General features: G+C 40.7%; 1 protein-coding gene across 1 annotated transcript in view; it reads right to left on the bottom strand.

Moving 5' to 3' along the window:
• Positions 1-23217, bottom strand: part of gnb1a (guanine nucleotide binding protein (G protein), beta polypeptide 1a) — a 29127-nt gene extending 5910 nt beyond the window's left edge. The window contains exons 1-7 of the mRNA XM_043233402.1: positions 22890-23217; positions 5436-5548; positions 3913-3951; positions 3718-3824; positions 1564-1627; positions 949-1111; positions 797-863 (exon numbers count right to left, since the gene is read on the bottom strand). Of these exons, the coding sequence (XP_043089337.1) occupies positions 797-863; positions 949-1111; positions 1564-1627; positions 3718-3824; positions 3913-3951; positions 5436-5492 (497 nt within the window). The 5' untranslated portion in view covers positions 5493-5548; positions 22890-23217. The remainder of the gene's footprint in view (positions 1-796; positions 864-948; positions 1112-1563; positions 1628-3717; positions 3825-3912; positions 3952-5435; positions 5549-22889) is intronic.
• Between the last annotated feature and the right edge of the window lie 2103 nt (positions 23218-25320).

The following is a 25320-nucleotide window of genomic DNA, read 5'->3' on the forward strand; positions in this document are numbered from 1 at the left end:
TTAAAATAGAAAGTTTGTGTTCCAATATACAGTCTGCTCTTCAAAAGTAAAGGGTTAGTGAATTATTTCTTTGTTTTTAAAGAAATAAATACTTTTATTCAGCAAGGATGTGTTAAAATATTGATGATAAAAGACATAGTTAGTAAAGATTTCTATTTTGAATAAATGCAGCTCTTAAACGTTTTATTCATCAAACAGTAAGTTTCAACACAGCATGATTTCTAAAGGATCAAACCAATGCTGTAAATGTTGCGCTACGTCACAGAAATAAATAATTTTAAAAGTATATTATATTATATTAAATTGTAATAATATTTCACAATATTATATTAATAATACAAACATCTATGTACAAGCAAATAAGCACTGATGAAAGTCGGTCCTTTCCCAGCACTGACATGATGTGTGTTCTCGTGACTTTATATTAAGGTCTGTTTGTAGTTTCTAATGATTTCGATTCAGCAGGTGTTTCTAAACTCTGATATAATCCATATAATCTAAATGTCCTATTTTCATCATTTTTGTGGCCATCTCAGAATTAGATGATGCAGCTATCTCTCTAGTCAGTGGACGCCGGGCCACTTTGTTTCATCCTAAACCTATGGACAGGGTGGTATGGCAAGACGTATCCCACTCACTAAACTTCATTTGAATTAAAAATAAGTCTAACTATTTAGTACCAGCTCGATGTAATTCTTTCGCTGTAAACTCATGCATCCCGCATGCTTCCAGATTCATAAGCAGGTCTACAGGCTAAGCGCATGTTCTCAGAGAGAGCGTCATGGTCCAAACTCACCAGGTGGTGTCGCCGGAGCTAGTGACAATCTGGTTATCGTCCAGGAAGCGGCAGCAGGACAGATAGCCTGTGTGGAGACGCAAGTTAAACAGCAGAAGAGGGCAAGTCGCTCCAGATTCCCCGAGGGAGGACGGTTTCGTGAAAGCCCTTACCGGTGTGTCCGGCCAGCTCGCGGCTGACGCGCACGTTCCCCTCACGGGTCTTCAGGTTGTAGATGGAGCAAATGTTATCCAAGCCTCCACAGGCCACATAGTTTCCAGACGGCGCATAGGCGCAGGTCATCACCCACGAGGAGCGCAGCGGGATAGCGTGCACCTACACATCAACACGTCACATGACTTTTAGTTTGATACCGGTGCTAAGTCTCTATTAACCTGAACTATGACAGCATAGAAACACAGGTTTGCTTGCTTCACTTGTATCTTTCTTACAGCTGTCAGACATACAGAGATATACGAGCAGAAGTCAGGTTCACTGAGCTTGACCTGAACCGAAGGGATCGGTGAAATTCAGTCTCTCTCTCACACACACACACACACACACACAAATATAAGACAGAGAGAGAGAGAGAGAGAGAGAGAGAGAGAGAGAGAGAGAGAGAGAGAGACTACAAAAAAAGGTTGTTATTGTGACATCACTTCCCCCATTCACACGGTTTAAAAAGCATCATAGGACAAACGTCATTAAATGAATTGAGAGATTCCAGACAAAGAAGTGGCTGCATCTAATAATCAGCACACACACATGTATTCATCTTTTACATGTACCTTGTTTGTAGTATAGCTGTCCCAGATAATTAGCTTTCCATCCTGGGAAGCACTAACAAGAAGCCTGTGAACACAGAGAACATCAGCCTGAGAGACGTCTGACGACTAGAAACCTACAGACAACATGACCGATGATGATGATGATGATGACGGCACGCTTTGCATAAAAAAAAAAAACTAAAATTTGAGATTAAAGTAGTAAAATAAGCAAAACCGAGTTGATATTCATAAATGCCACAATTTGATAATCCTCATTTCACGGTTAAAACGATACTGTACTGAACGTGTATGATGCACCTGCTCAGGAAGCTTTCAGACAGCAGTCAGGTAAGAAGCTGTAAGAAGTATCTGTAGTTTATCAGCGGCCTTTCTTTTGGAAAACTTCACATTTCGAAGCATAATGTCATTTTTTACTGCACTAAATTTCATAAATAAAAGTTGTTTGTTTTACCTCATTAAAAATGTACTTCTCTCTTGTACTCAAGTAAATACTTTATTACTTACAGAGAGTAATACATTGCTAATGTAAGTAAGCATACAATTATATTTAATATCAAACAGTGCAGTAAAAAGTACATTACGATCTGGAAAGTTTTGAAGTACAGTTGTCTAAAGATAAGACACCGATACGTTTTACAGGAGAATAAAAATACTTCATTACTGTTTTGCTTTTACAAAAGAGTTAAGAGTTAAATGATGGAAGTCATCCTGCTCTGGTACAGAAAGGTGTGTGGTTCCTCCTAAGACAAGGAATCATTATTGGCCACATTTTGCCAAATAAACTTCAAAAATAGAAATGGCATTAAACTCTTTTTGGAGAGCGTGAAGACCGAACTCTTCTGTTACGAGCATCATGAGCATCTCGCTCAAGGACAAACGGTCCAAGCGGACGCTGCTCCCGTTTCCACCCAGCCCAACATGTGGTGTAATTAGAAGAGCTCCTGGTAGTTACAGCTTCACACAACGTTAAGTGAGACAGAAATAGCAGCAGCAGCTCATCGGTGGAGAAAGAAGGAAGATCACAGGCGCTGAAACACTTGGAGCCAAACACACACTCAAGGTTTAATCAGGACGCCTTGAAATAATAACGCTATTACATTTGACTAATTCATTACACTATATATTCTCTGTTTGGTGGCATTGAAGTAACGTGAACCCAGATTTCACGATACAGTTTTTTCTTATAATATAGTTCAGCAATGTCACTCTGGCTCGAGTTAATCCTTCTTACAGTTAATCTGCACAATTCTACTTGTGATATATTGACTTTATACAACATTAAGAAATCTAATATTGTTACATTGTCACTATTATTATTATTATTATTATGCACAATCACAGTTCCAATCAAAGCCTTGGAAGGCACACGTTACGGTTTCCTTCCTTAATGAATACACGTTTTGAACGAGTTGCTTTGTTTCTGCTGTTCAAATCAATTACTGACTGAATGAATGCTTTTCCTTGTATACTAGTGATTAGACTTACTTGAACATGAGCACAAGACACGCATAAGAGCGTGAGATACCTGCTTCCGGCGGGAACCATAAAGACAGGCTACCTTTTTACTTCGGCGTTTGTGAGCAAGCACTGTGAACTGACAGGCTCTAATCTCAACATGCTTGCAAACATTCATTTTGGAGTTATATTTGGAAATATGACTATTTGAAGCTTCCGAAGGCTTTAGAAATCCCAGCCAGGGCATGACAAAACAACAAAAACAACTCAAAAGTCAAAAATGAACGTGATAGTCCGTGATTAAAATGTCTGTATTTTGGTAGCCTAGGTGTGTCAACCTTTTTCTGTTGTCTTTGTTAACCTATGTGGACAAGCACCCCAGAGTTTCTCCAGTGATGTGTGTGCTTTTGTTTTCATTTTGGTTTAGCATATCTCCTGTTCCTGTGAAGCTGACTTTAGGAGGAAAATGTATTTAACTGTCACAAACAAACGCCAATGCTTTCTTTTGATTTTGCAATAAGTGTGATCCAGACAATTCTGTGATTGCGTCAGGAGTGGGAGGCAAAGCTTATTGTGTAGCCTATAAAGAGACCTCGGAGTCAATTACATACTGCTTGTATGTAGGTGAAAATCATCCCTTTTAACATGGAGAAGCGATACCGCGCTACTAGTTCACGGCACAGGGCTCAGCGGGATCACCTTGAGTCAGTGCCCCAATGCATGGCGTAGATCTTGGCCAAGTGTCCCCTCAGCGTCCGTCTAGTGCGCATCTGAATCCGCCCCACAGGCTCAATATTGGCTGTGATCTGCCGGAAACACACGAGAACAAAATCTAGTTCAAAAGACTCAACTGATACTCCGTCTGAATACAAGGGTGTGATTAGAGAGTCCTACCTGAGAGAGGGTGGCATCCGCACATGCTTTCCGTGCATCCTTGAGAAGAAAAACACAGATAAGACCACAAATAATAATGCAAAGGAAGCGTCATAACCAGGCACCACTAGTTCAGAGTAAAGATAAAACCTAGCTCAACACCTCTGTGAGGGAGATCCAGCACGCCTTCCTAAGGGCCCTTATACGCCACAAACCTGGACTGAGTCTCTTAGCTTCCCTTTTTTTACATTTTCTTGCAAATTAAGTTCTATTTTTTTCTAGATTAAATTCAATTTGTATTAATCAAAATCATGTCTAATTAAATTCAAATTATGGAATTTGACAGCAATTTACAAAATTTTAACAAAGAATTTATTTTTAAAGACCAATACCCAAAGTTCTCAAATTCAGTTTTATTATTACATTTAAATGGTTTTATTAATCTTCCAATTTATAGATTAGATTTTTTTTTAATTTCTTTTTTTTTCAGAGAAATAACATCAATTCCATAAGTAGTTTGTATAAATACTATTTTTTTCTGGTAAATCTCTCTTAAAATAAAACATTTCTGTCTGTATATGATATATGACAATGGTTTTATCCCCAAAAACAGCAAAATGCTCATGAGGTGTCTGTTCTGGAGATTATTCATGTGTTCATATACACACACACACACACACACCTCAAGTATGACAAGCACTTAGTATGTGAAGTGAATGTAAGCATGCATCTGTGCACACATTCTCATAGGTGTTACCATGTGCCCTATATCTGGATGTTGTCCATATATACCCTAAAAAGACGAATGTAAGCGCATCTGTGATGAATATTATCCGATCGGTGTGTCCTGATGCAGAGGTAGCTGAAGATGTTTTGTCAGGATCTCAGTGTAATGTAAACGCAATCCAGCCCTCGTACCCGCCTCCCGTCACATAAACCCTGCCCTCTCTCTCTCTCTGAAGGCCGTCAGCGCTGTTCTTCAGCTTTCTTTACCAAGTTGCAAAGACATTTATTTTCTGTAAATGATACACAATTTTCCCACCATATCAAGGAAGGATTTCCAATATATGCTTCTTTCCGGGGTTTTCATTGATGTGTTTATACATTGTAGACGTATTCTGCCAGCAGTAGTAAATATGTCTAAATACATAGAAAACGAAATGTGGCCAAAAACTAAATGAATGACTGACCGCAGCTCATCCAGCTCATCTTGTGCGACGCGGAATCAAATCAGAAGCCACTTGGATGTGGAGAAATGTAAACCCTGATATGCTGATGATGGGATCATGAAAATCACGTGAATGCCAAGTGTAAACGTAGCCATACAGAACATGCAGAATTCATATTTAAATAGTCATTTTGTGCTTTCATTTTCAAAGGCGTGTTTCCATTGAACCGTACTGATCTCATTTTAATTTATTTCTCCAAAATTCGCAGTATAACGGGATTCATCGTAGGGCCCTGACATTGTGACGTGTATCATCGTGCTAACGTGTGTGTGTGTGTGTGTGTGTGTGTGTGTGTGTGTGTGTGCAACAACTGACTCTGATCTGGTTTTTCAGCTGTTCAGCCTCCTGACGTAACTGGTCGAGTTCGCTCATTTTCTTCTGCTAGACGATGGGCTTCACTCCGTCCGCTCACTGGCGCTCGCACTGATCTGAAAAACACAAATGCCGTCACTCTATTGGTTGCATATTATCCTCCTGGAATTGACGTCAATTATCATCAAAACATATTAACAGCACATTTCAAAACTTCTGTTGAACTGCTGGACGGATGGATGTGAGCAGCATCGAAGCAGCACCTACGACTCTGCTGGCCCAGAACACACCCAATGCGATCGCCCCATTATAAACCTGATCGGAGAGTGGTGGACACAAACTCAGCCTCATTATACAGCGCTTCTGCCCACGCCGCTGATGTGTGTGTGTGTGTGTGTGTACATGCACAAACACAGCTGACATCAGACAGCGCTATAGTTAGCGCACCGTTACCACTGGACACAGCGAGAAAAGACATTTCCAACACTAATGAAGGGATGCGAGCACGTCTCTCTCTCTCTCTCTCCGCCTGTGTCCTTGCCAACCCGTGAAGCCGTTGCTTAGCAACAGTGTTGTGCAGCAAGCCTGTGCTAAAGATCACCATTACCGCAGCACAGCGCAACACATCACGCGTCGCGCAACAGACCAGAGCAGCTGACCGCGTCGCAATAACGGAGTGTGCCGCACTTAATTAGATCCTAGTCTGATCGAATCTGCTTCCAACTACAAAACAGGAAGGATAGGAATCTGATGCTGATCTAAAACCAATTGCGTTTAGAAATGCACCGTTAACCTCCGTATCTGTAAATAAATAATAGTTTTTGTGATGCAGGACTTGGTCAAAGCGCCACCCCCCCGTTCTAATCGCACTGTGAAGAAAGCAGCCGACCAATAAGATTCATGCTTTCATTAAAGTGACCGGAGCTGCTGCTGTTACATGAACCTACGACCTGGTGGTGCTGGAAAACTAAACAAGAGGAAATCGCACAAGCCTGGTTTTAGTATCTTGTGTCGTGTGACAAACATCATATCGAGTGGTTGTCAAAACTGAAAGCTGTGCTGTGTTTCGGCTTCTCACCATTAGTTTACTAGGGATGTGCAAAAACACCTGACTACATGATGCTACTATCGCTGGTTGACTTTTTGCTTTATATTGTTACAAATCCTCCGTTGAAATGTTTCATTTCGAAATTAATTCCATTCAACCTCAGTACTCGTGTGTTTTGTGTGTGTCACTCACAGCAGGCTCAGAAGTACTGTCCAATCAGATGCTGAGTGAGGATTCTGGGAGGTTTTGTATAGGCTCTAGGCCTCTGTCAAACCGGTATATAACTATTCTGGTGTACGATGAGAAATAATTCCAGGAAAAAAAATATTGAACATCAGCTGCTATATCAATATCCTAACAAATTAAGGCCTTTTTAAATAATACTAAGTACAGAAACCAAAAGAAATAGTCACTGGGGCTGAGCTTTATATACAGATATATATATATATATATGCATCATGTCAGTGAAGCCTCATCAGCTGTTTTCAAATGTAGCAGCAGTTTATCCACAGAGCCGTAGATCACGGACACGCTATGCAATACTTGCTATTCGTTGGCGATTCATTTGCTATACATGTACTTCATAGAAATCCTTCATTTTATGTTGCTCTTTCTTTGCGAGGACCCAGTGTTGCTCATTGATATTGTTTTTTTGTTTTCATGATAATAAGTGCAGGAGCACAGTATGGCCGTATCAGTATCAGTGGTTCTCTAGCTTGTACTAATATGTCTGTATAGGGTAGCATCAAACTGCTTGGGTGTACTGCTAGACAAGCCCACTGCACGTTACAGGACTCGTTTAATAAGCTGAAATCAAATACAGGGTCAATGTGAACACCATGACAAACTGAATGTGATTTTTATTTGTCCATTATGGTCAATGCTTTCGTGATCTTTCCTCATCCCTGACTTGTATGAGTGTTTAACTAGCGTCTCATTTAAACCCCAATCATCATCAGAGTTAGGAGGGCCATCTCTGGGAATCAGTTCTAACTGCTCCAAAAACTCATCATCGCAGATAATTGTTCAGATATATTTCTCAAATAAGTTATATATATATATATATATATATAATATGAAAAATACATCTCTTACTTTCTTCAAAATAAGCATTCAACCTATTCGAAAACAAATACGTATTTTTTTCTTCATTTAAATCATTAAAAGCCATAACAAAAACATACCGTTCCCTTTCTGTACTTCAGCCAAAGACACAAATCCCGAGGTAAAAGGCTGAATTCTACGGGTCAAGAGTTGGTTCGGTGACCATCGAGAGCGGAGGAGAGCGTGAGTGGACACAGACGTGGACCTCGTCCCGTTCTCAATGTCACTCCTGTAATCCAGGGACACAGTTGAATCAGCGCGTCCGCACAAATCCGGTTAACACCAAATCTGCTGATGAACTCTCCCGCTGACCCAAATCCACCGCAGACACTTTCACTCGCATCGCACGGCCAAATGAACAAGAACACGAAATCTGAGCGGCTTCAGTAACCAGCGTGAATCTTTGAGTGATCCTACCACATGGACACGCTCCAGCAGTAAGATCTCATCTAGTTCTACTCACATAACGTCTATCTGAGGAACAAAAGCCATCAAAAGTCCCATGCCCCCGAAGGAGTACACTTAAGGTCACGTTTCATATCCGGAACTCAAATTACCATTCCCTTAGTGCGTGCCATCTTATTTCTAGAGGAAAGTCGAGCCTTACCTGGATTCTGTATTCACAGACGCAGCTCCTGTGCCTCCAACGGCCAAATACCTTCTGGATCTACACGGGATAAACACCTAACCAGAATGACAGCTACTGATTGGCTGGCTCCACGTTTAGATGCAGAGATGTGGTTTAAGCCACACATAATCCAGTGTCATGTTAATATTGCTAATACATCACTGTACAGCTTTAGCTTCACCTTCCCAGCGTTGCTCACTCTAAACTACACAGAGTCGCCATCAGAATAAACTACAGAGCAAACCCTATCATTATCACAAAAAGACCAAGTCATTGGACATACACAACCAATTTGCCGTCTTAATATTTGGACCAATATAAAAAGATCAAAAACTGACACATAACCTGAACAACTTTCAATGACATTAGCGTTTCTGAACAAATATGTAGTAAATCATTCAATGACTAACCATTCAATGACTTTCTGCCATAGCTTCTTAACTAAAATATGATTGAATTAATTTAACATTACTTAAAGTTATTTTTTATTATTAATGCAACTGCAGGGTAAGCCGCCTCTGAGCTGCATTAAAGCAGCTTTTATTGTTGAATGAAAGTATCACCTATATAGAATTGCAGTCAAGAAATCTGTGACTTGAATAGCTCTAAAAGCTATAATATTTAGCTGGTGTGGTAACATACAAATATGCCTGGACCCTGGCCTTTATCAGCTCTTTATAAGCATGTATTAGTTCTTTGGAGTAAATCTTCATATCATATACAAAAGACGTCTTTACAACATAACGTCATAAAAAACCCCAAAACACTAATATTTTGTTGGACTTGCTGTGGTGTTGCTTCAATAAACTTCTGCATTGTCAACATTTATTCCCATCCTGATTTTTTGGTCAAGATGTTTGTTGATGGGAGAGATGAAGCGCTGTGTAGAAGTCTTCTCCAGCACATACCAAAGATTTGGACTAAGGTGGACAATCCATGTGTGGAATTAGAATGTAAATACACAACACGGTATTTTTTATAAATTGTATTTCATTAGAGATGTTCTTAAGGATTAATATTTAATGAAATAATTGTTTTGGTCAAAATCAGGCCTTAATTTGATTTGTTACACTTTTAGTAAAAGTCTGTTTAATATTGTAAGTTTGATTACTTCAGTTAAGTAGACATGCTTTTTGATTAATTACATTTAATTCATATGGAAAGAATGACTTTTTTTAAAAAAAATGGATGCAAAAAAACAACAAAAACAACAAAAATTAGGAAAAACCTCAAATGGGTTTATAGAGCCCTACTGAGGGAAGATGATGTTATTTCACATTTATATAAAAAAAGTGAAATGAACAGGTGTTAAATAAAAGTAATTTTGTGAGAAATAACAGAAAGCCTGTAGAGTATTTTTCTGTGGACACTGAAGGTGGACAGGAAGGACACCCGACTGGAAGAGCTTCCTGTAGAGACTAAAACACTAAGCACACCCTCGTTTTACAGCACCTTAACCTGAAGACCACATGAAGTCAATTGACCAGCACAACGTTTTTTCTTATGTTTACTTGTTGATACAGGAAGTTTTTTTTTGTTTTGTTTTTTTTTTTTTTAAATCAATTTGTTTTACAGCTTCAGGACCGCAGGCTACTTGAGATGCACCTCGTTTCAAAGCAGCTTTAAAAGAAGTCCATGCGGTTATTGTCCAAAACACATACATAAGAACGAAAAAGAATAAATCCAGTCTACATAAAACACGATAAAGCAGAGTGATCCTGGAAACGACGCTAGCGTGTCCGCACGGGCCGCAGCTAAATCGGTGCGGTGCAGGAGGTGAGCGGGGCACTGCTCATTTAGGACCCCTTCCCTGCAGACCAGCTGTCCCACAGACACAAGCACGTTAACTCCCTCCTGCCTGAACCGGAGAGCTTGACACTGCAGTCCGTCATGATCTCTGACTCATCACATCGGTGCTCAGGCCTGATATCAATCACGGCACGAACTAAGGAAGGCGTTTTTCACGAGACACTGTGAACAACTTCACTGACCAGCCATGACTTCAGGCTTCACCCTCGGCACAGTAATATCTTCACTTCCTCTCTCTCGATTCCATCAATACAACCAACCTGAGTTTTCGGGAGCGATGATATTACTGCGCTGAGGTCAAAGTGCTGTTCCACCGTACCTCTTTCACCACTTTTTTTGTGTCGCCATACTACTCATGTTGTCCCCATTTAAAGGCTACATGGAAGCGTAAGGTGTCTTCTAAATTCATGCCTGTTTGGTAGAGAAAGGAAGGAATGATATAAGCTAAATGCTAACATACTGGCACTGCACGCTAGAGGGATTAAGTGCACGCACTATGACAGGTAAGTATCGACTCATTTAAGTTGAGGGAAGAACAGTGAAATATGGAAATACTGTGGTGTTTTTCACTAAATGTGACGTGTTTTTGCTGACAAACATCAGGAGCTCTATCATACGCGACGCAGCGCAAACGTCTTTGCCAGTTTTCAGACGCAATTCTCAATTTCCCGTCATGCACCACGTCGTTTAACTAGCAAATGCATTTGTGCGCCCATGGGCATGCTGGTCTTACCAAAAGGTGCGTTCAGGAGCATTAGTGGCGCGCTGCTATTTTGAGGAACTGAAAATAAGACCGTGTCACAGACCGACCCATACCTAGCATAAAGTCAATGGGTCCGAAACTTTACGTTTTTTTTAAAAAGTAGAAATAGAGTCCCTAGCGAGCATTGACCATCGTTAAAATAGCAAAAGTGGATTTGGACACGGCCTGAGTGTATCTGTGCAGTGCGCTTTAGACTTTAGGGCCCCAGATGTGTCACGTGACCGTGTAAACTCAATGCATGTCCCAGGGCGCCTGCTGTAAATCATCTAAATACCACTTCAGAAGCAGCTTTTGAGCCACCTCTGGAGTGCAGACATGGATACTGACTTCATTCGACCGGCTATCAACCCAACGTCTATTATTCTACAGTATAATTGAGTTTAAATAAATTTAACACATTTATACATTTAAAAGGAAAAGGGTAAAACGCACTATGGAAAATCAACGTAGGCGGCAAGTATTGCTTGTAATGGGAGAGTTAATGTCTCTGGTTAACGTAGAAACTTTCTTGGTATAACGAAAGCCGCTATAATTGAACTTAAGCTGAGGTGGATTGGTTAAGCTTCAGATTTTTCTCCATGCTCCCTGCCGGTGAACTCATCCGCTCAGGACCGGGCTGGTGCAGGGAGCTGTGTGCACGGCAGGAGAAAGCACGTTGACTGTAACATGCGTCTGCACAGAGCGAGCACCGTGACGCAATGCCACAAAAATAGATATGTGCTCCAATTATCAGCAGAGCTGCCTACTCTCCGAGCGCTTCTAATGTGACCGCATCGCCTGCGCTGCAGCTAGCACTGCTGCAGAAATCCAACTCATTCACTAAATATTTGCCAATTCATCAAGTCATTTCAGCAATTGAAGATATAGATTTTAATAGAAGCCATATTGCCTTGACACCGAAAAGTAGAGCACTTGCAGTGAATGCACTCTGAATTGAGTTTGCTCCGTGGACGCAGGTTTCACATCAAATCACAAGCGTGCTTCCTAAACCACCTTTTTAAGGATTGAAACCGTTGTAGACATGTAATATTTACTTTCAGAAGAGTGAATAAGCCTTCCTTCTATCAAATTTTAATCAGCACTTTTCTTTTTATTTTGTGATTTTAACCTCTTCTTTAAACCACAGGACATAAATGGTTTGTTTTAGAAAGTTATGTTCATATTTTAACCAATTTTTGCACATCAACGACTACACAGATACACTCACGCAGCTTCCAACCAACCGTTTTTTCTCTGATTAATGAGAGAAAAGCGGATGGCAGATGGGTATTTGTAGGCCAGTGCATCGATTGTTCAGATATGGCATGGCAGTGGAGTCACATGACTCTCAGAGTCAGCTGAGAGCATGTGTTACAAACAGGAAATGGAGGGTGGGGTGAGCTGCAAAACTAGAACAAAGACAGACACACACACACACATTTTGAACCAAGTTATGTTTTGAGCTAACACACAAGGTTTTTTGTTCAGACTCGTTTGGCTATGTCTAAAATCAAAGTAAACTGATACCTGTCTGTATATGAGATACCTGCAGGGCAGCTATTAATGGGACGGTGCTAAACATCCCGCCGAACGGTGCTAAAGGGACAGGTCATTCAATATTAAGTCCGTCACACGTTGTCCCAAACCTGCATTGAAGAAAATCATTTTAAGACTAAGTTTTGGGTGGGAATTATTCCTTTGAGATTAATGAGACAACAACTACACTTGCTTTAATAGGAATAAATATATAGCTTTATTCCATCAATTTCTTGAACGCTCCTGCTAAATTCATCTATTGTATCTGAAAACAGAACACTGTTTGTTTGTAATGAGCATCTTTGTTCTAATTTTTTAAAAACAAAGATAAAATAATAAAGTTTTTTTTTTTGCCCACTTTGGCCTAAATACCCACCATTCTTTTCTATTTTGTTCCCTTGGAAGGATTGGTCTTTATAATAGGGAAAGCAGTTTATCTGTATAGATCAGACAACTTGAAAAAAAAAGTGTGATAAAACCGTGAATCGTGATATTTATTAAAAAATAAAAACCGTGATACATCTTAGCCGTATTTCCCAGCCCTACAGTAAATGTGTAACATAATGTCTACCGTCACCCAGCACCTCTGTAGGTTTTTACAAGTCAATCTGAAAATATGAATATTTATATACATTTCAGCACTCTTTGCAAGTTTTATTTATTGCATTTAAATTAAACTCTGTGACAATATTTTTTGCTCAGCTGCAAATCAAAGAGCCCACCTTGAACTACTATTAATTGGTCAATGAGGAAAAAACATAATCTGACCCACTGTCCAGTGAGAGAGAGCCAGATCTGTAGCCTGAGGAGAGGAAGTGAAGCTTCGAGAGTGTCCGGCAAATAAATGCACACAGTGAATAGGCCTGAGTGCTTTGTGTGTTTGTGTTTTTTGACAGCATGCGCCTGCAGCCATTCAGGGAGTACAAAGCATGCAATATTTAACAGCACTCTCCCCCCCCAGACACACTGGTGCGGCGAACAGACGGACAACGCAGGAAGAGCAGGACGGAAACCATGAAGAAGGAGCTTGAAGGCATGTCTTAAAAGCTTGATTCTTTGACTCCTTTCTGGCCTTTTTCAAACGTCACTTGGCCTCCATCCTCAAATAAGCAACCAAAAACACGACCGCAAACTATGCCGAGCTACAGACTAACGGCTGTGAATGACCTCATTTGAAAGGGAAGGCGAACATCATCGCAGAGGGATGACGGAGTTTTCCTGCATCTTTAGAAAATGTGCGGCGCTGGGCTGCTACATAAAAAGGCCCCAATGCAATGCACCACAATACTCATTTAGTACACTAATAAACATGCGTGCCTAGCGTTTCATTTGGGTCACTATTAAAGGTCCCGTACTGGGTTGATGTCCTGAAGAATATATACTTGTGCTATAAGTAACACATCTCAGGAGTGGATTTTGCCCCGTCTAATTACTATTCATTAGCCTCTTTTCTGATTCAGATCTCAATACTCCGTATTGGTTAGTGCACATTTGTCTTATTCTCGTGGGTTTCTTTCTTTCTTTCTTTGTCAGCAGTGAACTCAAGATGGCCTGATCGCACAGCATCCATTTCCTCTTTCAGTTCAAGGTGAAATCTTTTGCCCGCTGAACATGGGCAGCACTTCTGTGGCTTTAAAACAAATCAGCGATCCGGACGGCAGAGATGCCTTCCTTCAGCGACAAAGCCTTGAAATCGCAAAGATGACAAAAGGCTCTGAAAGTTAGCGCAGTGTTCGGACATTTGTGCTGGATTTGAAGGGAAGTGTATGTAGGTCACATGACGTACCCAAAGAGATTCTGGTGAATTCACTTGTGGTTGTGCAAAATGACATGGGAAGAATCGTTCCGCCAGCACGTCCATTAACAAGCCATTAAAGACCACTAACACAAGTCTGCTCTATTTTAAGCCACCGGAGTGACCACAATAACATAAAGACAACACAACACACAAAGAGCCAGGATGAAGACGGCACTAGAGAGAAGTCACAGATTCTCCTTTGCATAGCTTTTAGCTGCTGGTACGGTTTAGACCTGTGCGCGCATGCTTTTTCACAGATTTCATAGTTAAACAGCAAATCTTCAGCAACAAAATTATTGTAGAGCACATCTAATAATTAGTTATTAATATATAATACAACAATGCATCAATTAACTGAGGAGCCGGGGCAATGCACATTTACGTGAAATGACAATAAGCTATTTTTCTAAAACATAATAAAACCGTTTATGAAAATATGACGGGGGAAAAAAACACTGCTACATATTTAGTCAGTCTCCACCGCCATTCACAGCAGTACCATAAGGCAAGAGCAACTAATGACAGGATTTACAATTTGTTGAACTTTCCTTTTAACCAAAACACATTCCTCTATGAGATGAATCAGTGGCGTTTATTTATGATTTAACGCCTTGCCAGCAACAATGGCTATACTCATGGCACACACACACACACACACACACACACAAATAAAATAAATCATTCCGGCAGAAACTCAAAAGATCCCCACATCCTTCACAGATTAAGAGACAAGAATGAGTGAGTCGACCCCTTGTACACACAACCTAATCATACAGTAAAGTACTGAATAGTGGGTTTATTCATCAGTGATAAATACCATGAAAATGAACTTAAAGAGGTCATATGATAAGAGGAACATTATTTTGTGTCATTATTTCCTCTAAGATGCTCCTTCCTGAAATGCATCGGTTTTTACAAAGCTCATAAAAAAGCGAGGCGAGCTCTGATTGGCCACCTATCCAGCGCGCTGTGACAAAAATGTTACTCTTTAGCATAACGTGATGCCAAATCCCAGCACTAGGAGGAAAACAAAACCAAGTACATTACAAACGAGGCCTTAGGGACTAAATGACTGATTTTGTTGTTCTTTTACCTGATGTTTACACGTAACACCACGTCTTTAGTGATGGACAAACCACAAGCTGTACCCCTTCACTGCTCAATGCTCTCCATTCTTTTAAAGTGCCCATGGAAAGCGGTTTCAACTTTGTCCTAAGATGTCATGAGATGCATAGAATAGAGTTTAAAAACCATAGAAATATTCTTTGTCCACACCCCCACTCTTCTACATCACAGAATGGGTTTATTTCATAACATTGTCCAACTGTTTACTTCAAGAAAGAAGGGGGAACTACTTCCAAAAGAGGACACAACTAGAAATGAAGAGATTAGAGTTTGTTCAACTCTAATGCCCCCAAATGTCCAGTTGTTATTCAAGTCAGTCAATGTCTGCGCCCATCCTTAGCATAAGATACTAAACTTTATGACAACTGCAAGGAATTATGCCTAAATGTGCTGAAAAGACTAAACATTAAAAGAAAATCACACCTGTAACGGATGTTTATCGCGCACCCATAAATAAAAAAATAAAACTGGACCACAATTGTAAAGAAAAAGCAACAATTTCATAGGAATGATACTGTAACACTTCATAAAAATATGTTGTTTTATATTCATTTATTTGCTTTTTGATTATTGATTTAATTAAACTAAATGGATTTCATAGGGACCTAGATTGTGGAAAGCATGTTTTTAAAGAGTATGTGGGCATGTTGGTTACCGTCTGCTGCCAGTGAAGAGTCATTATACAGTAAAGCTGAGCGTCACTCACAATCACAACTTAACAGGATCATATATACTCTTAAAAGCTGAAAGAAAGCCAGCGATTCATACAAAGCAAGAAAAGTCATGTGGATGTGTGGCTGTTTCAAAGCCTAGCGAGTGTTCAGGCATCACGGTTCCTAAGTAGAGCTTGACCGATGATGAATTTTACCGATAAGCAGTTAATTAACTGGTAGTTTTTAAAATGGATACTGGATAAATAAACAAATAAAAACGTAACATTCCATCTAAGACGGTACCGAACTTCATTACAAAAAAACAAACAAAAAAAAAGAAGGTGGCACCATCCTGATCATGTGCACACATGACGTTTTTTTTCTCAGAAATGAAGGAATAAAATATCTTAAAAAAGGATTTTTAAATTTTTAGCAAACAAAGTGGATTTACTTTTCAAATTAAAACACTGTTTGATCATTACTTAAAAAATATATATATATATATTTTTGCATTGTTTTAGTAGTCGAACCTTTACTTTGGCGGGGTGCTGAGAATAGCTTTACAGTTCTAGTTGTACTCAAATGAACCTGTGATAGGCTCCTGAAGTGTAGAGCGGTTCTGGAGATGTTCATGTATTTATGTACTTAGTGATCCGACAGACGCTGAATCACGTTACAGTATGTGTTCATCATTCATTCCTTCAAACATACAAAAGATGATTGCACAATGAGCTAATGCTTATCTAACTTCACTGGACACAGTGGAAACGTCTTTGCCCAATGTGCAAGTGTTTCTTTTTCTGCCACTTTTTTCAGTGAAAGGCTCTGCCAAAGAGCACTCAAGCTCAGGTCACATTGATGGTAAACGCTTGGCTTGGCGTGTATTTGACACATTCATTTAAACATATTGCTGTTCTTTCTCCAATGCAGCATCTAGTCAATGAATTAAATACTTTGTGTTGACATGAAATCGTGTATTGGAGTGTACTGTATACATACCTGCAGCGGATGCAACCCAGAATAGATAACAGATAGTTCCTGAAATCAACTAATCTGTGCAGACGAATTGACACATCATTGTTTTTCATAGCAGCATCGCAAATATTGTTCAGGAAAAAGACGACCCCAGAATACACCAACTCCATGAAAACCTTCATCTATGCTGCTAGACGCTGAATTCATTCAATAGTCAGTGCCCAGGACATTACATCGCTCCCTTTGTATTCCAAGCGACTAAACAACGGCATGCACGTGCCCTGCTCCTTTCAAAGTCCCCACTAACAAGGGGTTAAGGATGATCACTTTGATCAATACACGATACTCATATTGGCACACAGCAAAACGTTTAACATCAGCTGTCTACACCAAGTCAGATCTCGTCAATCTCAGAGCATTCCTGCAAACAAACGTGCTACCTCCTTCTGACCAAACTGGTTTCTCTAGACGCGCCACTCTGCCAGACATTATTTCCTGAAACTGTCATGAAGACGCTCCAGAAACACGCGGCTGTTCCACTGCACATGCAACATATTTATAAAGCTGACTTAAATGACCTCTGCTATACAGAAACTGTAGGAACTGTGAAGACAGATGTACCATGAGCACAGAGGGATTTCAAATGCGCTGTTAAAGGATTCCCAGTGAAGACCGAAGCACTACAACCCAATGTTGTCACTCTACTATGAGCTGAAGATCTGTGCTGTGCGTTTTTTATGATTCGGTTCGACACTTATTTGGCATATTTGGCAACCTACAAACCTACAGTATCATATTTTCATACTCAATGACTAAACTTCATGTCAAACCGTATGGATTCATTAGCAGGACAAGACTGCACACAGTGCTATCATTTTAAAGCTTGTAATGTCGTGAATTATCTGGAGCTGGCTTAGTTAGGTTCAACTGTCAAGACTTGAAACTCCCAAATGGAAAGAACAAATGGATGGGGGGGAGAAATGGTGTACTCCAAGGTTCTCTATAGTGAGCACAATCACACGAGACAAAGCAAATCATGACGGCTGCTCAGCTTTGCATCAGGTTCGGCCGCATTTCTCCCACCGTTCAGTTTAACACTAGCAATGTCAACAGAAAGCAAAGCCTTTAATGCAAATGCAAATGATGCGTTTTCAAATGCAAAAGCGTATTACTGTAGCACCGGCGACTTGTACGTCGGTTTTGTCCTTCCGTCGTCCACTTTGCTTATTCAAAACAGTACATGAACGTCAGATAACAGACCTGTATTCAAACTAGCAGCGAGGAAGTGAGCATGACTGCGCGGCCAGCACTGGGCTTCATGAACACAGCTCCTAACGTGAAACGGGAGTCACGAGAGGTTGTGCCGTCGCTCCTCTGACAGTAACAATAACTAACGTTTCATGAAGTGACTTGGATGTTGGTTCAGTAAGTACTCTGATTCAGCGAGATCTGACTGAAGCACAATTCATACTTCGGTGTCATGAGCGGCGTTGATGTGCGGTACGCATGCGGAGTGTCTTGAGTGTGGACCACCGCAAGAAGCGGCTCGGAGAAGCGTACAGCCAAATTAATATCAAATCATTAAATCCTTTTTTTAAACTACAAAAAGACAACAACAATTTGAAATTTTCAAATTCATAAATGTCTGGATCTTCTTGAGGGTGAGTAAATGATGGAATGTATGGAATGAGATTTATTTCCTACTTTTTACAGAGGGTTGATGTAAAACAAGGACTCCACTGAACACAGCAGCCCTCAACAACATGGCAACTGGCCCAAGTCTGTGTGATGAGATAGCTACTTGGCCACCGCTGGACTGTGATGATCACGCGGCGAGATTATGTGCACTGATCGTTGTTTACTGCAAAAGTAAACACCTGGTTTTGTGCAATGTACTGAACACTGTTGCTATGAACGGTTGACAGTGTTGTGGGAATTTTAAAGTCTTTTTTTAGAGTTATCCTGTAAGAGACAAACTCAATAAATAGTCGTTCTTTGCAAAGAAGGTCAGACAGTCATACAGAAACCACAGTTTGCTGCAGAGTCCGACCAAGAGGGAGGAAAGTCCTCCACTTTAATATCTTAGTCTCACCCAAGGTTACCAAGTCTTACCAGCTGTACTTATCCAGAGGAGGACAGGGACCGAAAAAATAAATGGCTTCACTATATCCTTTCTAATAAAGCCTAGTCCCCTTTATTTAGGATACTCATCACCCCTTAAGTCAGGGGCAGGCTCCTATGGGTCCTCCAGCTATCTCGCTCTCATCAGTAGAAATGAATTTTTCACCACAACAGATGAGGCTACAGTCTAAGAAATGGCCAGAACCACTTATCCTTAGTGTCAGAATGGGTGGACAATACTATAATGATAAGCGATTTGACATTAAAAAAAAAACAATTCCAAACAACCCTAGAGGGTGCACACACGTTACGTGAAGTCTAGACTAGTTCGTTCAGTGCATTTCTTTTTATTATTTAAATAATTTCAAATACTATTCAATGTTTCGTGCTTAATATAATCAAAACATCATTTAAATGCACAACGGCAGCATAAATGTTCAGCACTACATACACCATGCCACTTCGGATGCAGCTGTGCGACTCAAAAAAATAATGCACACTTCTAGAAAAACAAATGCTAAAAAGGCCAATTTAAATTTGTCGAAAGAGACACATTTGTATTAGTGTGCACCGGCCTCAACACAGACTATGAAAAATATAGTCCTCAAGATATCAGCGCAAAAATGTAACCCTTGTAAATACTGAAATATTATATTTTTGCACACATTATATCAGATGCTTGTCAGTGGTGCTCAGGATCTTGTCCAATCAGTCAACCCTATCCCGAGCACCCTGATCAGGTGACCCAGGGGTGAGGGAACAGTGCTGATCACCGCTGCTTTAGACGAACGTCAGCTGGACGCTTTCATTCTGATACGCTATGACCTCATCAATTATACGGCTCACACAAATACTGACACCAAGAAAACGATGCCATGAGAGCCACTGTTACAGTATACGAACTTTAAGCATTATCAAAGATCAAATATGTTGAAAGGGCATGTCAACTGTGGAGACAGCTGGATAAAACAGACACGAGTCAAATCAGCACTATCACTGACCAAAGCCATAATCCTAAAAGCCTCTATGTACAGATGGGAACAATTTAATCCTATTCAGAGCTGCGGCTGAAAACATGAAGTGGGATAAAAAGAGATCAAGGGGAAAAAACAAAACAAAAGCAACAAATAGTCACGGGCTTCACATACTTTCTTCATTTTCACATGTTTTGTAATAAGGCCAATTTGAACTTTCTAAAGCTAACGCAGAAGTGTCCATCAACGAGTATAAAAAGCAGACTTTAGTGCAGAAACAAGCACACGACCAATGAACTGAAGGTAAGACTCACTTCAGACTGATGTTTCTTTATATCTATATCTATATAAAACACATTTATAAATATATCTATATATAAAACATTTAAACCAAACCCCGTGGAAGCCCTGCAGCAGGCACACTTCCACACACAGCGAGCAGCAATGCGTTAACCTGAGCTAGCGTCGCCTGCATTCAAGAGCACATTTTGAGCCTTTAAGCAGCTCATGCACTTTATTTTTTTCTCTTGCCTCTGCTAGACACACAAACAGCAAGCAGGGTTCTTCTCTGCAGTTCCTGCCGTGTCACAGGAACTTCACGCCACATCTGACATACTTCCTGTGCACCACTGACATGAATAAAGATCGCGTGGAGAATTTTAGATAGTTTGGGAATTATAAACGACATGTTTTCTGAGTCATTTGTTTGTGGTCTTTGATGAGGTCAGCGTGCAGGGCCTTTTATTTCATTATGATGCTGACGTTGTGTTACATAATACTACAAACAGCAAAGAGCAGTCCATCTTATAGTAAAACAAAGCTTGCAACAATAGTTCATAAGCACTTAAGAGAAAGCAGATTTTATATTTTAGACATGTAACATTCTGCAGCGCATTGCCTGTACTTCGATGTAATCTGCTGTTTAAGTAGCATGACACGATACATCTTTAATAAATCAAATAGCTAGCATTCACAAAACAATACTGTTGCAAATGTGTTGTTTAATGATGATGTCACACAGGTGTAGAGTCTCATGTTATTATAGAACCATTTCATATACCATTTCGGTGTTAGTTGTCTTTTTTTCTGCTTTTATTCAAGATTTATCAGGTCTTTCAAAAATTCTGTGTGCAAAAAAAAAGGCAGAAATGCTAACTAAACATGTAAACTCACTTCCTGGCAGTAGGTGGCACTCAAGAGAAAAGCCCTGGATTTCCTGTCTTACCTACTTTCTGGTTCAAACCCGCTTACAGGTCATAGAGTAGTAAGCAAAAAATAACTAAGTCTCATGGACTACATGTGAATGCTTGTCTCATTCTGAACAGAAAAAGATATCAGACCGAATATTTGCTTGTGTGTGTCGCCTTAATTTTTACAACTGATTCAAACAGAAAACTTACGTCTATTGACAGACTCACTAAAATCAGCTCATCAGAGAAAACATTACTTTGTGAAATGCTGTCTAAGATAAACTGTTTTTTGAGAAAAACGTTTTGTCTATCTATTGTCTCTATAATACAGGCAGATATAGCCATATGAAAGATATTCATGTCAGATTAAGACTGAGTTAAAGAAATATTTCCATAACAGCTTCATCACCCATGACTGGGAATACTGTTATAGTTCAGTATTAAGACTGCATTCCTCCTCCATTCCCAACACAAACTCTGCAGGACCCAGGTCTGTGATTTATATAAACTAAATGTGTGAAGGAGGGCAGAAATCTTTCAAAAATCGATTTGTGAGCGTCGGCTGTATAGTAACAGATGCTATTTGAGAGCATCGGTCATGTTTTCAGCAGTGTGTGAGAGCATGCGTGTGTGTGTGTGTGTGTGTGTGGGCAGGGCTGTGTCTTCATCAGTCGCCATCTTGTTGGCTGCAGCAGCAGCAGCTGTAGGCCGTGAACACACACACACTCATTCATTCAGTACATGAACACACTGCTGACACACACACACACACACACACACAAGCGCGCTCCCGCGTACATGTTTTAGCACAGCAGAAGCGCTTTAAACACACGCCGGCCTTACACACGATCACGCCGATATGAGTGTGTGGGTCTGTGATGAAACACACTGGAGCTGCTCTTCCTCATTCACATTTCCTCCACGAACGCCACCGTAAATCACTCGTACACAACACGCGCGCTTTAAAGAGATCGAGAAAATCCCATTAACCGGCGTTTAAGGTCGTTAAAAGCACAGGCTCGCAGCTCAAAGCGATGAAAGGCGCCCGAACAGAAACACTTGGGTCACACACACAACCATCGAGTCACATCCGCCGCCGAAATGAGACCAGAGTCCGGCGCTTCTTCGACGCTTCACCGGGAGGCGGACGATCGCTAAATATGCACAAACTGTGCGACTCCATGATGAAGTGAAGTGAGGGAGGTAGTGTGGCTTTACCCTCCATCTTCACTGTCCGTTTCACCACCATCACCATCATCATCATCATCACGAGCAGTCAGATATACACCAGTGCTGGCTCCAAAATACGGCAAACCAGGATTTATATTCGTCAACAAGGCCAAACGATACACGATGTCCAAATGAGACCGTTTTAGCAGCCTTGCGCCAAAAACGCGGCTCTCCTTATAAACACCGTTTTTGGCGACAGCAGAAATCACCTGACAGCATTTCGCGTCGATCATCTCGAATATTAAAGCAGGAGCTCGATTATGAGAGCTGCTACTCGGCTAACAGCACATCTCCGCCACATGACCGTGATTTGAGGAAGTTAACACACACTAAACCACTTAAGTGGCCTAGGAATGATTCGATTTCGATATCTGCTGCACACGTTGTATAACGACTATAATAAGTGCACGATTATACGTGCTTGTGTGGAGTCCAGCAGGGGCCCCCACCCCATCGGACCCCAGAACAGCCAAGAGAAGCTAATCGGACGAGCACCAAAGAGCGAGCAGCCGATAAACACTCACCTGTGTTCTGTCGGGACAGTTCGTTGTGTATCTATCATTTACTGTAAACAGCGAGGAGAGCTCCACAGCTGCCCGACCTGCAGACAGTCCGTCAGTCAGTCAGCGGAGAGCGGCACTCCCCGAACCGCAGCCGCGACGACTGCAACCGCGCTGATTCTGGCCCAAATAACGCGAGCTTCACGCAGATGCCTCGTGGTAAATGTGGTCAACACGACGCTCGGTCCGAATTAGCCTTTCTGGTAGGTCCCACGCTCGTCGTTCTCCTGCGCTCGCTCCGTCAGGCGCTCGCTCCAGCCATCAGACAGCAGAGATGGGCGCGGTGACCCTGCTCTCCGGGCTGGGAAACCCCACGCCGCGCCTGCGTCACCACGCAACGGATTCGAGCGTTTCGGCGCCAAACGTTGTTTCGCTAGGCTAGGGCTTTAGGACGCGCCGTCTGTGCTTAGAGTAAACCGTATTGCTTTTAATGCGTGTAAGTGTACTGGAGAATTTGTAACGTGAATCGTCGTATGGCGACGAGACTGCGATCCGCCATAAAACAAGACGAAAAAGAAGAAAGCGTGTTGTAGTGTAGTCCAGTAGTTCTCAAACTTTTCACACCAAGTGCCGCCTCAGAAAATAGTTTGGTTCTCCAAGTACCAGCATGAGGGCCAACAATAAAATACAGTACGTGTTAAGCCCAACTGTTCAGCTACAGCTCAGCAAAGTTAAAAACGAATATAAGAATATTTCCGGTAATCAGACACTTCAGAAATACACAGTTTTAACATTAACACATTTAACATGATTAGATAAATTAAAAACTTAATGATTCAATTTAAAATGTACCTAAACGGTATTGTATTGTGTTTAAACTTTAATTTATATTTAATCTAGTGATTCACTCGTAGCACACAGAATATGAATACGGTAGTCAGTCCTGTGTTTCAATTCTTAATACGACTCTGTTCACACACAGTACAGTTATTTATGGACCGAGTCAACAGCTTTCTGTAACCCATCTTAAGCCACGGTCACACTAGATGTTTCCTTCCATTGACTTCCATTCGCACTCGCTTTAGATATAGTCAGTTTTTCTAAACTGGAGACACTCCTGTCAGTTTTGTGTTCTGCACACTGCTCAAATGTTCCACTCTCCACCTAAATATAAAGCTGCGTTTATCAGAGGAGACAAATGTATGAATTGACATTTGTTCATTGTTGAATTAAACAGTTAATTAATTAGTTGAATAAACTATTTTAACAATGTCCTTGTTATGCTTTTGTGGCTTGATCGTGGTAGTACCCTGGCGGTCTATAGAGAATGTGACTCTGTCATGTAGTTGCAAGCTGGAGCGCAGCCACCATTTTGGGAGAATCACCCTCTGCTGCAAATGCTGATGGAGAATGGACAACTGAGGACCAACAAAGGATCAACGATGATCCTGGTTACAACATCTGTAAACCATCACACAAGTATGAATATTAAACACTGTCTTGTTCGTCAGCAATGTTCACTTGATGGACACCAATACCAGAATCCTATTTCTCAGCTCCTGCTGCCCTCTCTGAAGGATCACAAAACTCCAGCTGTCCCCCTTTATTCACAGCATTACATTCACTGAATTGATATGAATTTTTCTTTTTTGCAAACCAGGTGTTGTGTGTTCATGGACTACAATGCATTTTTTTTCTTAAGACTCCTACTGCTAATGGTTTCAGGTCATCGAATCTGGTTATCATGGTTATTTCACCAATATCAGCACTGGGACTGTTGATAGTTTGTAACACTCTGCATGTTTTAGGCAGGCATGCTTTTCTAAATACTACTGTTGTGTCAATTTAAGAGTTTTTTAGGTGAGAATGTGACTGTTTAAACCTCAAAACTTTGGTCTATTTATAAAGATATCAACTATTTGAAAGTTTGCTCAAGAATTTTTATAGTTGTGATGTCCAGGCCATCACTATTTCTCTGTTTCTCATTTTCTTTCTCATAATACATTACTGAATAATATTCCAATACACTTCCTTGAAGCAGCCCGAGCTATCATTGCTTGTGGCATTGGTAGATTTGCATCCATGATGAAAAACGTAATTTCAGAAAGGATTTTCTACAACGATACTTCACAGTTGTTTTACATAAATCTTTACATTTTTAAGTGTGCTAAAAGAAATGACATTGCAATCATCCTCTGCTGCTTCAGCAAGACAAGGAGATATATCAGCATATTAGTTGCATCATGCACTTTGTCTCATAAGCAGCTAACATGGCACTTGTTTTCGTTTACTGTACTCTCAACAACACTCACTGAGCCCAAATCCCCCCTGGCTCGAGTCTAGCAAGGCTACATGTGAGGCCTGTCACAAAAAAAATAAAGGGAACAAATGAAAGGCAAGTAGACAAGGGACCACCAAAACATCTGTGGGAGGGGTTAAGGGAGGCAGTCTCAAG

Source organism: Puntigrus tetrazona, unplaced genomic scaffold (genome assembly GCF_018831695.1).
Source record: "Puntigrus tetrazona isolate hp1 unplaced genomic scaffold, ASM1883169v1 S000000798, whole genome shotgun sequence".
In the NCBI taxonomy this organism is placed as follows: Eukaryota; Metazoa; Chordata; class Actinopteri; order Cypriniformes; family Cyprinidae; genus Puntigrus; species Puntigrus tetrazona.